Source organism: Mycena indigotica (assembly GCF_014461135.1).
Source record: "Mycena indigotica strain 171206Taipei chromosome Unknown Mind.scaff0009, whole genome shotgun sequence".
Lineage (NCBI taxonomy): Eukaryota > Fungi > Basidiomycota > Agaricomycetes > Agaricales > Mycenaceae > Mycena > Mycena indigotica.
Window position 1 is genome coordinate 127,135 of NW_023503008.1, and position 15,868 is coordinate 143,002.

General features: G+C 49.6%; 5 protein-coding genes across 5 annotated transcripts; 4 read left to right on the forward strand and 1 right to left on the reverse strand.

Annotated features, from left to right (window-relative positions):
- Positions 1-1,140: 1,140 nt before the first annotated feature.
- MIND_00991600 (uncharacterized protein) lies at positions 1,141-2,553 on the forward strand (the record flags this gene model as incomplete). Its single annotated transcript, XM_037366520.1, has 4 exons — positions 1,141-1,272; positions 1,327-1,457; positions 1,521-1,899; positions 1,976-2,553. Exons 1-4 carry the CDS (start codon positions 1,239-1,241, stop codon positions 2,551-2,553), a joined length of 1,122 nt encoding a protein of 373 aa, XP_037215914.1. The 5' UTR covers positions 1,141-1,238.
- Positions 2,554-4,853: 2,300 nt separating this feature from the next.
- MIND_00991700 (uncharacterized protein) lies at positions 4,854-6,349 on the forward strand (the record flags this gene model as incomplete). The annotated part of the gene is made up of 4 exons (XM_037366521.1): positions 4,854-5,549; positions 5,601-5,676; positions 5,730-5,872; positions 5,921-6,349. 4 exons carry the CDS (start codon positions 4,854-4,856, stop codon positions 6,347-6,349), a joined length of 1,344 nt encoding a protein of 447 aa, XP_037215915.1.
- A 126-nt stretch (positions 6,350-6,475) lies between these two features.
- Positions 6,476-7,636, forward strand: MIND_00991800 (uncharacterized protein; the record flags this gene model as incomplete). The annotated part of the gene is made up of 4 exons (XM_037366522.1): positions 6,476-6,562; positions 6,608-6,674; positions 6,726-6,859; positions 6,914-7,636. The coding sequence occupies exons 1-4, from the start codon at positions 6,485-6,487 to the stop codon at positions 7,634-7,636; spliced, it is 1,002 nt and encodes a 333-aa protein (XP_037215916.1). The 5' UTR covers positions 6,476-6,484.
- Positions 7,637-8,409: 773 nt separating this feature from the next.
- Positions 8,410-9,058, forward strand: MIND_00991900 (uncharacterized protein; the record flags this gene model as incomplete). Its single annotated transcript, XM_037366523.1, has 2 exons — positions 8,410-8,525; positions 8,590-9,058. The coding sequence occupies 2 exons, from the start codon at positions 8,410-8,412 to the stop codon at positions 9,056-9,058; spliced, it is 585 nt and encodes a 194-aa protein (XP_037215917.1).
- A 257-nt stretch (positions 9,059-9,315) lies between these two features.
- Positions 9,316-12,659, reverse strand: MIND_00992000 (Glycoside hydrolase family 31 protein; the record flags this gene model as incomplete). The annotated part of the gene is made up of 15 exons (XM_037366524.1): positions 9,316-10,015; positions 10,063-10,145; positions 10,192-10,262; positions 10,309-10,471; positions 10,520-10,639; positions 10,690-10,902; positions 10,950-10,984; positions 11,035-11,090; positions 11,138-11,162; positions 11,212-11,229; positions 11,277-11,405; positions 11,459-11,564; positions 11,617-11,693; positions 11,741-12,373; positions 12,434-12,659. The coding sequence occupies 15 exons, from the start codon at positions 12,657-12,659 to the stop codon at positions 9,316-9,318; spliced, it is 2,655 nt and encodes an 884-aa protein (XP_037215918.1).
- Between the last annotated feature and the right edge of the window lie 3,209 nt (positions 12,660-15,868).

The following is a 15,868-nucleotide window of genomic DNA, read 5'->3' on the forward strand; positions in this document are numbered from 1 at the left end:
GCTGAGACGTTCACCTACGGAAGCAAAGAAGGTGTTTTTCGAAGACTTTAACCAACATCAGAACAAGGGCAACGCGAAAGCGGGGGAGGGACCTATGCAGACCAAGTTGCACGATCGTGTCCGACGGTCCTGCGAATAAGTAGTCGCGCAGAGCATTTTGCGGCTCTTGCCTCGTGCCCATCCAATATCTCTCTGCCAGACTTGGTGATGTGCTGCTTGTTCGTGGGCAAGGTGAAAACGCTGTCACGATTCACGTGATCCACGTCACACAAACCTCGCTCTCGACTGTCATGCCGCTATCGGTGAAGCTTATGGCAAAATACTGGTGTTGTGGGCAGCCGAAAGAAGAAAAATAAAAATTCCTAAAAAGGAAGGAGGGAGGAAAGGAAAAGAGAGGGATTTAAATAGATATCTGCATTGTATTCCTACTGTTTTTACATGCAAAACAAGCCTCTCTCAAGAGTGAATTTCTCTGAGCGGCGCCTGCGGCGAGCAGTTTGATCTGTCACACATCTCATGTGAATATCACAGAATACTGTCAACAATTTCCATTTTTGAATATTTTTGCCGCGCGGCACCCGTTGATGGCAAATACTGAACCCAAATCGGGTTTTTCTGGCCGGCTGTTCCCCGGTCCGATGCCCGTCACGTTGTCGTCACGCCATACCCATCAAACAGTAGGGCAGCAGCTCTGCTCACCTACAGAGAGGTAAGTGGTTGGGAGCATGGTCCAAGAGTATAGCTTCAACAGGCTCCCTGCTCTCTAGACCAGATATTAAATTATTTACTCCCAAACATACATTATTGTGTCTATTTGATGCCTTGTGCTGTTCCAGAAGTAAATAAATTATGGAGCAAGCCAAGGTTCATGGTACAGTTATAGTAGATAAGCCAAGTCCAGCACAAAGCCCCACTTGAATCAATTATTGTTACAAAAATACAACAGAAAAATCGGGCAAAAGTGTACTTGAACGCGGGCCTCCGAGAATCACGGAGGATCAAACCCCATCCCAAAACGGATATTTGGTGATGTCAGCGTCACACCGTCAGTATTACTGCAGTATTTGCCCACAGCACCAGTATTTAGCCAAGCTTATCGTCGACGACAGTATTCCGCCCCGAGACATACATGAGAAGAATATACAGTACCTGACTGTCAGCAACTGCACCCACGATGCCCTTCGCCGAAGCTGATGCCTTTCGAGCGAACTCGACTTGAATGGTGTTGGGGTTTATCCATGGGGTCTCTCGACATGTATTTGACCTCATTCTGTGCGTCTCAACCGACAACATCACCAATAAAAAGTTTTAAGCTCTTTTCTCTAGCTGATCCTGATTTGGAAGCACTTCTGGAAGACGACAGCTCTTTCTTAACCTTTGATTCCCGCTTCGCGACGAGGTTGCTTCAACATCTACCAGATAGGCAAGCCAGAGGCCAGCCCACTTTTATTGACAACGTATGTGATCACGTCGATGCGCTGGCTCCGACTTGATGCTGGCATTGAATTCTGGTTGTTTAGATATACAGTGACCGCGACAAGCCGTTCAAGTATATCGTCTGGGACGCTAATAAAGCCACCATGGAACTGCCTCGCCAGATTGTTTCTTCAATCCCGCCCCATATTACCATTGGCCGGTCAATAAGGAAGCTCTGTCAGCACCGACTCTCTCGGTCCGCAACACGAAGACGGAGGTTGTGGGACCTTTTTTATATGCTTTATTATCTTCCGCACGCAAGTCCTCGGCCTGAAATCAATCAAGTCAAACCCAGTCGCGTGAACGCCCGGTTGATCACACTGGGCTGTGTCTTCAGGCAATGGTTGTTCGCAAAAGTGCCCTCTGGATTCATCACGGGTATACCAAACGCAGAACTCTCGGAGGAATCGGAAGGCTCTGAAGGTATGGTTCTTATTTCGTGGCACGACCAAACACTGGCATCACACTGCTTATCGACTGCTTCCTCACACATCTGCAGGATATCCGAGTACTGCGTCTGCCAGTGACGACGAAGATACGATCACAGACTCGGAACAGAGCTTGGGCTCCACTGGAAAAACCATATACGTCGTTCGAAAACCGGCGTGTAATTTCTCGAAATTCAGGGTGAAAGCTCGGCGCGAAAAACGAATCACCAATTGGGTTCACGAAGTTGGCCGGTTTGAGATGGACGACAAATTTCTCTTCGATGCCGACGAAGTGGAGATGGTCCAACACGACGAGGCGCCTTCGGATGTGAAGTTGAACCTGCAGGAGCCATATTCAAGTCCCGAATCATCCTTTTCGACACCAGTCCCTTCCGAGCTTGAAGGTGATCCAATTGCAATAACGATAGACAACGCCGACATCTCTGAATCTGTTCTCCACGCATCCATAATCCGACAACCGGGAGAAAATATTGTCAACTTGAAATCGATCGTGGAGATGAAGGATCAATGCACAGAGCGGGTCGAGAGTTGGCTGTGCGATCTGGACTGTTCTGATCCGGAGATGGACGACAAATCTACTTGCGCTGATGCCGAAGGGAAAGCAGTCGAAGCACAAGCGATGGCCTAAGACACTCCCAGTTTCGAATGTGGAGATGTAAGTAGACAACTAAGAGCGGGCTCTTATCAGCGCTGGTAAAGATCGGCCTCATACAGGTCAAGCTTCCCATTTGTCGCTGGAGCTGGACAAACCTATGATCGTGCCCACTGCCCATGGAGTTGAGGCGACACAGGTTTCCCATCAAAGTTTTCGTGTTCACCCGACTCTCTGACTTACATCTAGTAAAGATTTTGAAGCTGAAAGTGACGGTTCTATGTAGGCGACTCAAACCAGCTTACATACCATAATGAATGCTTGCTTGTTCAAAATATTACCACGGTCATGGTGATCGTGCCGAGCCCCCGATTTTCTTCAAGCCTGTTTGGTGTGGCGGGAGCTCCCGTATATCGAAGCACTTGACAATATACTGGCGTTGAATATCCTCGTGTCGTTGTCGGTACACGGTTCGCAGTCACGCAAAAATCATACTCCGTGCACAATGCCCCTCTTGTGGAAAACTGCAGGCCTTCGAATAGCTTTATGGCGAGTTCCATCGGCGTGGCCATAGATCCGCAGGGGGGGTAGTCCCAGTGGATTCCTCAGGCAGCCCCAACAGCGATGACAAACACGTTTGGTGTCCACCCAGTCAAGCACTGGAATGGTGTGGTTCCGAGGACCCTAGCGACAGGGCTAGAACAATCATCGAGTGCAACAAGCTCAGAACTTTCGTTACTAATCACTTTAAAAAGCACTGTACGCAAGCGTGAGTCGAGCCCAGATAGATCTTCAACGCGCTAAAGTTGTCGCTTCAGGAAGTGAATTGAACAGTTCTAAGAAAGTGATTACGGGCTGGAGCGAGGTAGACGTACGACCCTGAACAATATCAGTGAGGTATCATAGTATGGATTAGGTTCTCGTGGGTTCGAAAGGATTGCGAGCGATAGTCATTCCTTTGCCAACCGTGTAGTATTCTGCATCGGCGGCATGCAGATGGCCCCCTGAGTGCGGCAGATCTTCGCTGGCGCTCCGAATATCTTTCAATGCCAAGTTTTTTCCGGACGGTAGAAGCCATACACGTGACGCAGATTTTCTTTCGACTTACTCTCAGTCTTGCTCTCAGTTTGTGAGAACCACAGCGACAAGGGGTCCTTACCTTGTGCAACTCCTAGTCGCGCTCATCATCAATGTCTCCATTCCTTTGGGACTGCTCCTAAGAGAAACGGCCGCCAATAGCTGCACTGATGCGGACAAACTCATTTCGACATGTCGCATACTCGTCCGGAATGGTGCCAGGGCTTGCCCACAGGCTCTCTTGAAGCCCACTCAAGCTCATTTGGTGCGCGGATGTCCGAGTCTCCGGAGCTTATCTAATATATGCAGTTGGCCCTGTTTTCATGGTCGAGGCGTTGCTGAATGACGAAAATGACGAAAACTCCGTATCAATTCTCTCCCCCTCCAGCATACACGCAAATTGAAATGCCCAGCTATATTGACCAGGTATGCCACAGTGTTGTGATTACAAACCTACCTGACGCGTTGTACACTGTAGCTGTCAAAAATCAATATATCGTCTTTCGGCTCAACGAGACCCACAACTCTTCTATCCCCCCGCATCCAACGATTGGCTCTTCCATGAAGAAACTCGACTGGAATCGGATCACATCTCGCCCTGCAGTTGCAAGCATTCAAACCATCGCCGTTCGAGCTTTGAGTCCGGTCTTTTTGGTGCTCACTTGTCGGACGACTGCGATGAATCCTACCGCATGTCCTCTGCCTCATTTTCCAGCCTGTCGCAGATCATCCCCCCAACTCATCGATTATTTCCTGAAACATCCTGGCTAGGATAAAGCTTCACACACGACAGTCATATCTCTAAAGCTTGTGCTCTTTCAACACGCAAGCGGTGGCGGGTCCAGGACTTTTCAACGCAGCAGAAAGCGCTGTCTTGAACGATAATCATAGTGGAGCTGGGGAAGATCGCGACAATGAACCTCAGCAACTACATATGTATCTTGGAAAACTGAAGCTCGCTGAAGCAACAACGTACAACTTGGAAAAGTCTTGTGGAAACTGCATGTCGTGCAGCCATTTGGCATGTATTGCGATGACTCCGTTAATCTGTAAGCTAGTTCTTTTTCTAATCCAATTGACGGCATCTAAGGATTGCGCACATTGTTCTAGGACGCAGAAGCTGATGGGACAATAGCAGTAGCATTCGTGACAATCGGGTGACTAGACGTTTTCTTTGACCACAACCCGCACCATCGATAAGGTTTGTCGTCCAAGATCTCTTTTCCTGGCACCGTTTCTAACGGTCAAATTAGGCAAACATGGCTGAAGATGACTCTCGACCTCTTCAGATTGAGTTAACCAAGGCCGATATGAGCGAGTTGTACACGGTCATATCAAACGGAAGTTGTTGCGTCTTTCCGGAAAAGCTGCAAGACACTCTCAGAGCCGTTATTTTGTCTGCTCTCGCACCATCGACGAGTCCGCGTCATCCTGAGCCGCTATCCTCGACTTCATATTCTGAATCAAATGCCACAACGCCTCCGAGCACCCCCGGTTCCTCATCGCGGGCACTACAATCAACCAGCTCAAATGCCGCACCGACTACTCCCCCCAAGAAATCGCTGCAAGCCGGAGATAAACGGCCAGCGGAGTCTCCCCTGAGTCCGCTACTGGACGATCATGACGAATCGAACCCTGATCCTGGTAGCCCTTCACGCCGGCGCAGCAAAAGGCACAAATCGTCCGTGGGTCTTGACGAAGAGGACTTCATCCAAGATCACACCGACACTTCATTCGACTCGGATTCTGGGGACTCGAATCGCCAGAGTAATGTAAAGCAGACACCCTCCCAACGAGCGACGTCAAAGAAGTCTGCTCCAGCTTCACTCCGTAAACGCGTGGAGCAGAACTCGCCCCAGCATGGAAGGTGTATCATCACCAATATCAAATCGCCCGAATGCACCGTCCAAATCTCGCATACTCTACCACGCTCTTATTCTGCGGACGAGGATCTTGTGCGTGCAAAACCGTTCATCCGCATTCATCCACTGACTAGTGGGGGTTAGATGGAGAATATCGAAGTGGCAGATCAAGTACCGCCGCGGCGTTTTAACGCGGACTCTTCGTCGAATGCTACCACAAGTCAGTTTCTCGTTTCCGATTTTCACTACCAATTGACTGGAATTTTTTTTCAGTGACAGCGGACTGGCACTTAATGGCGGATAAAGGTCTATGGGCACTATGCCCAGATCACAGAGTCATTCGGAGCGTCGCTCGAGCCATGCAAAAGCTCGCGAAGAACTGTCCAAAGCCTGACAAAAACATGGTTTCATTCAGAGTGAGCCAGATACATGCAGCTAGGTTATCCCAGGCTAATTCAATGTAGAGTCGATACCGCCCCAGAACGTCGGGCAGACGCCTTCGGTTCAAATATTACCTTTTGTGTCTCGACGAGGAGTCAATGAAGACGGTCAATCTCTACAGACGAACAGATGATGGAACAAATAATTCCCTCGTGGACACACTCCATCAATTTCCCTTCACTTCGCTCGGAAAAGTCAAGTCCCAGATATATCCGCATTTTGCGATCTTTGAGCTTGGTAAAAAATTGGACAAGATCCTAAAGGGTTTAAGTACCACAGACCAGGTGCTGTTCAAGAAGAAACTAACGACAAGCTGGATGCGTGCTGGTGGCGAGCCCCAAGACAATCAAAATGTCCTGGAGGATATTCTTCAGGTATACAACACGATGAGGCAAGCGTCCAAGTTATTTTATAAGAAGCCTGGACATCGTGCTCTTTGGAAAGCGCTTTAGCCAACGTTGTACAGTGTTTAGTCCGATTATGTAATTGCAGAAATATTCAGTAATTTGGTGCCAACGAGACAAGGCGCAACTTGGTAAACTGCTGAAATTTCGTCCAATGTGACCGTGACGTGACACTCACTCTTCATGCCTCTTCCATTGAAGCTCATCTTGGATGATTGCATTCCTCTCCATATTTTAGAGGACAATATTCATCAGATATGTGTAAGTTCTGAGCTCCAGAGAGACTCGTTAAACTTATTTTTGCAGCGTGCTCGTCTCGAGTGGTCCTGGGGATTGCCTGTGGGTTCTCTTGAAAGCTACTTGAGCCTGTTTAGTCCGTATCTATGCACTATCTGCCGACCCATATTCATACTTTTCTGAATAGCGGACCCTGTCGTCGAAGAATTGCTCGCGGATGACAAGTCGATTCTGATAGTTGAGCCAGATGTGGCTGAGAGCACGAACATCGCAATGATGGATAGACGGGAGGAACTGAGACAACCCTGCCCTATTGACGAGGTGCGTTCAACTCATTCAACCTTCTTACGTAATCTCTAAGTCCTCCGTGTCCAGGTGTACAACGGTCAACAGTCCTTCGAGTATCTCGTTTTTGAAGCCGATAAATCCTCTCGTGTGCCACCTCGTCTGATCTCTTCCCCCATCCCGCCGCATTTGACGATTGGACGTTCCGTGATGAAACTCTTCCTCAATCGAATATTTCCAGACGAGGGAGCAGCATTACTGGAAGCTCTTCTCAAGCTCCCGACGTCTTGCAAGTTATGGCCCGAAAGCACAATAATTTCAACATACTCAATGCTTGACACGGGTCTGGGATATGCATTCCGCATGTGGATGCTTGCAAAAGTGCCTCCCGGTTTTATTGCCGGTCTCACGGACGCCCAACTCCCAGACGAATCCGATGGGTCGGGCGGCGTATCCTTAGCCTCCCATTCTTGCTACTCCGATGAAACCTCCAGGACTCCGCCTCGTCGACTACTCCCTGAAGAACTAGCGAGAGACCCGAACGACGAAGATGCTATCACCGATGACAGTGTCTCTGAAGTTGAAATGGCGAAGCGGCGGCGGAAATATGAAGATCGGTGGATAAAGGGCGTTAGCAGCTGGGTCCGCGAAACTGACGGCTTGGACGTTTCGGCTTACAACGACGAGGAAGTACGAATAGTGGATGAAGAGTTTAAGGAGGCAGCACGGACACTCTCCAGCGTAGAGCTGGACAAACCAGACTATTTACAAGTGCCAGGGCTACTGAAACGGAAGCGAGGGCTGCCAGTCTAAATACTTAGATATATATCGAATGCAGCTAACAAACATCATATACTAGAACCAGCGAGTGTGTGTTGAAGAGGGATCGAGGCCAAAATCTGAGGTCATGTGACCGTCAAAGCATAATGAATGCCACTCTCGGTCGACCTCATCGTACCATCCGAATTCCTTGAGGAAGACAGTGGCGAGAATGCTGTGCGTGTATGGCTGTCTTGTGAATCAAACCTCATATTTTGGTAGCGTCGGCATTTGGAGTGGTGTTGGGGTCTACCTTTAGGCTCTCTCGAAAGCTATTTGAGCTCATTATGTACGCGTCTTGGTCTCACTCACCTGAAAAACTTCGCTGAGCGCTACGTCGAAGCCGACGCTGTCGTCGAAACGCTGTTAAAAGATGACAATTCAGTCGTGGCGCTGTACCCTCCCATTTGTCGCGCGTTGTCCCAGCACCGACAAATGTTATATGGACATCGACAGCCTAGTCGTATTGACCAAGTATATTCCAATTACTATGCAATCCTTATCAATAACTCGGGCTATCTGACGAGCTTATGCAGGTTTATCAAGGCCAGCAAACTTTCGAATATCTTGTTTTCCAGGTCGACGAACTACGAAACAGTTGTTACCCCACCTCGAATCATAACTTCCTCCATACCGCCACATTTCATCATGGCCACGTCCGCGAAGAAAATCGAATGCCATGACCTGTCCTTTCGCACTGCAGTCACTTTGTTGGAAATAATAATAATAATAATAAAGCCCATGCGGCAACTCTCGTCAAACTGCCTATGCCTGCTAGGCCTTGGCCAGAATTCACGATAGATCAAATCTGCGGAACTTTCGATCTCCTTGAACACACATACAGGTCTTGGATGTTGGAGATGCCCAAGGCTCGCAGCGCTTGGTGAGAAGCAAACTCGGATGGATGTGACTACGTGTGACATGACGCGACTAACTACTGCGTGCAGTGCTGGCTCAGCAGCTGCAATGTGCGCAAGAATCCCTCCTGGTTTCCAAGCTGGTCTTCCAGACGCGCAACTTCCGGACTCAGATGATTCAGACGGCATGTCAACCGCTTCAATGTCACTCTTCTCTGTTGCAACTTTTATGACACCGCCTCGCCATTTGCTCCCTGAAGAACTGGCCAGGGACCCGAACGCCCCATCTGACGATGAAGACGACCCTGATTCCGAAGCAGAGAAGGAATTAAAGCGTCGCTCCGTGAGGGATCTGAAATTGCGGATGAAAAGTGTCGAGACATGGACGCGCAAGGCTGACGGGTTAGTCGTGGATGAAAAGTCAATTCTCAACGATGACGAAGTAGCACAAGTGGATGAAGAGTTCAAGGAAGAGCCGCGGACAATGTCGAGCGTGGAATTGGACAAGCCAGACTATCTTCAAGTACCAGGCCTGCTCAAACGCAAGCGGGGGTCGTAGCCCTAGGCCTGCGGCACATCATTACAACTGTGTCGCGTCCTCGAAGCATTTTCCACAATTTGATGCGCGTCACGTTACCATTATTTTCTTGAAACTTCTGTCCCCCCTACATTTCAACATGCTACTTTCACTCAACATAAGCACTCTTGAGACCCTCCGACGCAAAAACCTCGACAACTCATCGTGAGACATTTCAGCAGACATCTGTGTCATTAATTCATTCGTTAAGTGTACTGCGTTCTTTTTAATTTTCCGTTTCAAACAACCGTGAGCGTGAAACCATGCGTAAATGGCAATCCGACATCGACCTGGAGGACCTTGGCCGCCTTGTCGTATTTGATGCCCTTTTGCGCAACCAACTTCCCATTCAGGAACGCACTCTTCGGGGCTTTGCTGACGCCCAAAACCTTCACTCTGGCCACGTTGACACCCGTCTTGTACCCGAACTGGCCCAGCACAGTGAGCGTGCCAAACTTGTAGACTAACGACACCTCCGTCTGGCGCGCCTGCTTGATTGACTCGCCATCGTCGATGTAGAGCGAGCCAGAGGCGCTCCCGTCAGCGCCAGGGGCAACGACAAACTCGAAGTCGGTTTCGCGCAGCTCGGCGGTCGTCATTTGGGCCTTCTCACGCAGGGGGAGAATGACACCGCCTTTGATGTGGACTGGAATTTCCGAGAGGGCAATGTTGGAAAGTTGGACTTGCGCGCCTTTGCCCTGGACCGGCGCAAGCGTCTTGAAGTCGTAGAAGACGTCCTTGGGGAGATAGATGGAGACGGATGTGGAGCTCGGGTCGGTTACAGGAGAAACCAGAATCGAGTCGCCGAAGAAGAATTGGTATTCGATGCCATATGTCGCAGTGTCTTTCGGGTACTTGAACCACATAGGGCTGACGACAGGTGTCCCGAGCTCGCTGGCCTGATGGAAGGCCGTGTAGAAGTAGTCAATCAAGCGGTAACTGTTATGGAGGTCAGGCAAGTCCAAGTTAAACAACAGTAGACTGACCGAATATCAAGCGCATTCTTCGCAGCAGCAGTCGTTTGCGGCCAGCGGTAGAACTCTTGGCTGATGGCGTTGTCTGCGTTATGCTACAGACATATTAATCGACGCAATGGCGAAAGAAGCTTTACTCACGTTACGCATGAACGGGTAGAAAGCACCAAGAGTTGCCCAGCGAGCGCAAAGCGTCTCCGTCGTGTTTCCAGCTAAACACTATCAGAACAAAAGCCTCAACAAAAGAATAGTACGCACCGAAGCCACAGATGTCGGCGCCAACCATTGGCACTTGATATACAGTGGCCATTCCAAGCATTCCCGCAATGGAAAGTCGATAATGGTCATCCTCAGCAAAGTTATCTCCCAGCCATTTCCCAACATGCGCTCCAGCACCAGCGAAAGTCGATCGTGTGATGACCTGAAAGGACCTTCAGAATAGTCCAAGGTTCTGGAACCAATGTCATACCAGGGTCCGTTTTCCGGGGCGGCGGTCAAGCATGGCTTGATGGGTCGCGACAGACATCATCGTGCCATATAAGTTGTGAGTGTTGTATTCGGTCAGTCCGTTAGCATGAACTGTGTTGGTCTAGTAACTTTGTTCAGGTAATAGTTGAGAAGTCGACATGTCAGACATACGAAAGCGGTCTTGCTGGAAAGGTTTCCTCCAGGAGCGGCGTTGTTGATGGAGTATAATGGGTTGAGGAGATTGTCGCGCTTGTTGATGCGACCGACAGCAGTGGCGTTGACAAAAATGGGCGTGTTGGGGTCGGGTGGGGGTGAAGAACGTGGGGGAGGCAGGTTTTGTTGGACCGCCTGTTCGAACGGGTTGTCACAAGGGAGGTCGCAGAACTGTGTCTTGGTTAACTCAAGGTGCGTTAAATTAGATGGATACGAACGCTGGCAGGTTCGTTCATGTCAATCCATGCACCGTCTTGAATTTAATCATCAGTCATTGACGGTTGCAAGTTCAGGTGAATTCACCAATATCGAGACCGGTCTTCGGGGAGTAGAAGATCGAGAATTCGTTTGACCAGTACCTACAACTAGGTCAGTAGGAAGCCCACGGCTTTCCGGAAAGACGTACGATTGAATCTTAGGATTAAACCAATCTTGGATCGATTAGTCAGCGTGATCTTCCATGTCTAGAAAAATACCAACCAGGATAAACACTAACGCCTGGAAGCTAGCGTTAGAACAGGCCAATAAAATCAATCTGGACGCACCAGGCCATACGAGTCCGAGATGAGCACTTCCATTGCTGTTCTTCAACCAGATGTCAGCTTGCGTGCCGCGATCGAATGGTCCGTAGCCCTCGCCCGGAGCGTAGCCGACAGCAGGGTCAGTCATGAGTACTGGCGAGTGTCAACGGCTCAGCCAATACTTAACAGCGAGACCAAAATCCCACCGAAATGTTGGTCGTGCGCGTGCAGATAATCGACAACCTCGCGCATCCGGTTCATGGGGAAGTACTGGGGGTCGACGGTGAAGATTCTGCGCCGGTCCATGTAGTCCTACACCAGACCTTTAGCTAAAAGGAAAACACAGGAGATCGTGATCACGCACAATGTCAGTCCACATAGTCTCAAGGGGAATACCAGCGGCCGAGTAGTTAGTAATGACTTGAGAGACGTCAATATAGTCTAAAAGTGAGGTCAGAGCTGTTTCAAGATAAGCGTAAACGTCGCACTTTGGTAGCCAAAACGACATTGATGCAGTCCGAAAGACCAGTAAGGCACTTCAGCGGGAGTGCCAACGATCTCTGCGTATTGTTTCGCGACCTCAGTCGGATCCGTCTGGCTTCCGGCAAGGAAGTAGAAGTCGAGCAAACCACCAATCGCGTTATACTCGAGAGCACCGGGGGTCAACTTGATGTCCATCCCGTTGGAGTTGAGCAAGAAGACGCCATGAGTACCTGTCTTGCGTTGTTCGAAATAGACAGGGTGGTTTCCATACAAATTGGAGCCCGAGGGTACGCCGTAGGCATCACGAGACCACAAGGTGAGTGTGGTGTTGTTGGGATTGAGACGGAAGGAGTTGGTATGTTCTCCCAAGCCGTAGATGTTGGCATTTGACGGAAGGGCCGTCTTCACGCGAAGATATTGTGACTCGAAGATGATGGGATGGGAGGCTGTGGAGAAAAGGACCTCCGACGTCGAGGTACGGACAATAGAGAAGCTGAACGGCGAAGTCGTATATTTGAACTGGATATTGGCCAAAAGGGGAGGAACGGGATTGGCAGCTGACGGTCGAGGGAGGACGGATTCGGGAACCTCATAACGTGCTGATGAGGCGTCGGTGATTTTGACATGGATGCGGTTTTCTGTTCAAACGAACACAAGTTCGTCAGAAGATCGTTGCCAGTCACCGTTTGAATACGCACTAGTTTCATAAACAACCTTGAGAGACAAGGAGGGTATGTCATCGCCAAACACATTGCAGGCCTTGCCCGCCAGCTTGAGGGCGGCTGTCAAAGTACCTCCCAGGACTTTAACATTGCTAGCGGTGTAACCGGGACAAGCATCGAGAACCTTTGGGTCGACGTTGGTACCAGCAAGCACGCTCGAGACAGCGAACCCAATGAGGGCGACTAGAAGAGCTCGTCCCATCGTGGTCTGGCTTTGTCATGGCTGTTGACGCCTTTTATACGGTGCACGAATGCGGGGTCGGGCTTCTACGCAACATGCTGGCATCTACGCGTGTACCTTACTGTTTCATGGTCTGCTGACCTCTTACGACACGTTGGCGAATGGATGCAGATGGATGCTGATTTTTTTTTCCGTTTGATTTTCACTCTCCAGGTTTACTTGGAAGCAGCCTCGCGTACGATTGAATCAACGTTGACTTGTAAGCATAACGGGGACTAAGCATACACACTTTTTGCGCCTTAGGTGCCTGGTCGAGAAGACCGTAAGTTTGCTGTAAGTACTACATAGAAGTTGGAGTGGAAGCCAAGAAGCACGGCAAGTCCGATCTGCGTGACAAAAAATTGATGCGCCGTTTGAGGGACCGAAAAACACGTGATGTCCGACGTGTTGACCTGAGATTGTTCAGTTGCTCAACCCCGCGTTTGCGTCCACAATGGCGTCATGGCTTGTGCAACGATTTTCCCCGCTTCCTCCAACTCGGCCCTCACTTTCACATCCATAATGCTCTCCAGTATTCTTCGCGACCTCCATCGATCGGGATGGAACATACGGTGCACTCGTTGAACGAGCGCATTGTAGGTCCTCGACTCCATCTTTGTCTGCTTCAAGCGAGAGAAGAACTCCTCGATTGCGGCCCATGATATGCTATCTGACTGGAGAATTAGAGGGTCAATGCAAACCGGCCATGGAATTGTTGCGAAGGTCGCTGGCTGGGATTCGGAGAACCGAGCCTCTTCGAATTCGTCCATGACGCTCTTGAGGCGCGTCAAAGCCAGCCCGATTGTCCACAACGAACCCTGTCGCAACTCGATATCGCGTTCTCGACAACGCTTCTCCTCTCTTTCAGTCGCTGCTTTCCAACGTTCAGTCCGCTGAATTTTCTCCCGCTCCAGTTGTGCCCGGCGCTCCTGCTCTTGTCGCTCCCGCTCTCGACGGGCTTCCTCTTGCCTTTTCTTTTCTTGCTCTTGTTCTCTCAAACGCTTCTCTCGTTCCATTTCCTTCTGCTGTCTTTCCTGCGCGATCATTTCCGCCATTTTCCGCCTACTTTCATTGTCCTCGGCAACCCGACGGTGCACGTCCTCTGAATTGTTGCGCGCTTCCTCCAAAGACTCCCACTTTTTTCTCAGCCAATTGACGAGCATGTTCTGACTCCTGGAGAGAACGACGGAGTTGATTTATTTCGACTCGCAAGTCCTCAATTACTGCGAGGGCTTTTTTCGCCAACTCCGCAGTCGATTTTTGATGCTCCCGCTCTTGTTCAAGAATAAGATAAGAGACGGAAATGCTCTGCCACATAATTTCGTAGCCATTCATCGCTTGTATCGCAGCACTTGCTATTCAACTTGAGCCAGCACTTGGTCAATCGCTGGCTAGCTTACCTTCGGAAGGTTTGAGGAAAGAGATTACCGCAATTCCTCGACTGACGTTTGCTTTGGATAGGATCTCGACACTAGAAGCGAGTCAACACTTGATAGCAAAAGTCGCGCTTTGCATCACTTGACAATATTGCCATACTACGGTTCGCATAAGTATCGTGCTTATTCAAAGTTGGTATGGTGACCTACCTGCTCAAAATAAGACGAAAGTGTGGGAACATCAATTTCGTGGTGGACATTCTGCAAGACCAAGTCAATACCTACGTATACCATTTTGAATGGCACAGTAGACGACTCACAGAGCATAACACCCTGCACGGATCGTACCGCTTCATGGCCAGCACTTCCTCAGCCATACGAGCATTTTCTTCGGACCAGAATTGCACCAAACCGCCGGCAATCGGATCGCTACAGACAGTGTACAATGGCCCAAATGGGCGCAACAAGTCGTACAGTTCGCCTGACGACTTTTTAGAGTCCCAATCTCCCATTATCCGTGGGTCAGCTGTCGGGGCGATCGTATCTGGAGGATGAGCCGGTGATTTCACAGCAAAAGTCAGCGAAATTGGGGCTTTGTGTCCAGGAACATGAAACGTTTGGTGGTTCACGGTGGCGATGGCCCTTTGCGCTAGAAACAAAGTAATAAGTTTCTTTTGAATGTTGAAAAACTTGAACATACCAAGGTCCGAGCTCCTGAAATTAATTTTATAAAACCACTTACGCTCCTTGGGCTTGACCAATTCCACAATGACATTGGGGTATCCAAACTTGTCTAGTATTGCCTTGACTTGTTTTAAGCTGAGCTTGGAGATGGGGCCGTGGTCGAGGAAAAGCTCCGGGCCTCTCAACTGGGGATGAGCTCTTGGTTGCGACATGAAGGTAAAAGGCTGAGTGGAAACGCCACGGCGTCAATTGGCATAGGAACATTGAAGCTTATTGAACTCGTTGCGCTCGAGCGCCATAAGTATGACCTTATCAGGTCATGTACGTGACTCGGACTGAATTGAGTGTCCCTGAAGAATTGCTAGACTTGTGTTCGTAGTACTTATAACCACGCCAGGTAAGCTGGCTCCACGATTATGGTCAATAAGGTGCACCTGATCAATCCGACTGGGTTGTCGAGGTCCACCCAATGTTCGTTGGTGTTGGGACAACGCACGAACAATGGGGGGATACAACGCCACGACTGAATTCTCATCCTTCAGCAGTTCTTCGACGACCGCGTCAGCTTCAATATATGAGCATCAGCGAAGTTCCTAGAGTAGGACCACAGTGGGACAAAGGTGCACAGCGTACAAAAAGAGTCCAAATGGCCTTTGAGAGAGCCGCAAGGCAGGCCCCAGCGCTAGCTCCACTCCAAGTGAAGACACTGCGATAAATGTGAGGATTAATTGACGAGCCGGCCACTGGCATGTACCCACAGCATTCTCCCCATTGTCTTCTCCCAAGAATTCAGGCGGTACGATGAGGTTTATGGAGAGTGGCATTACATAATTTGCAAAGGTGATTCAGAGAGCGATCGAAACCGTGGGAACAATCAACAACATTTGCCAGTCACCATGATGAGTCCTCCGAACGAACAGTTGCTCACCTCTTGTAGCCCCAACTATTTATAGGCGGGATCGTGCAGGCTCGAGGTTTCAAGAAGCGCCATCAATCCATCACAAGGAATTATCGATGTGGAAAGTTTATTCCAGTCGGATTTAGGGTCGACCTATTCAGGGTTTCGCTTGACCACTTTCTTCTCGCCTCTCATGTCGTCTCTCCACATCCAGCGCTCCAAGAAGTGGGGGA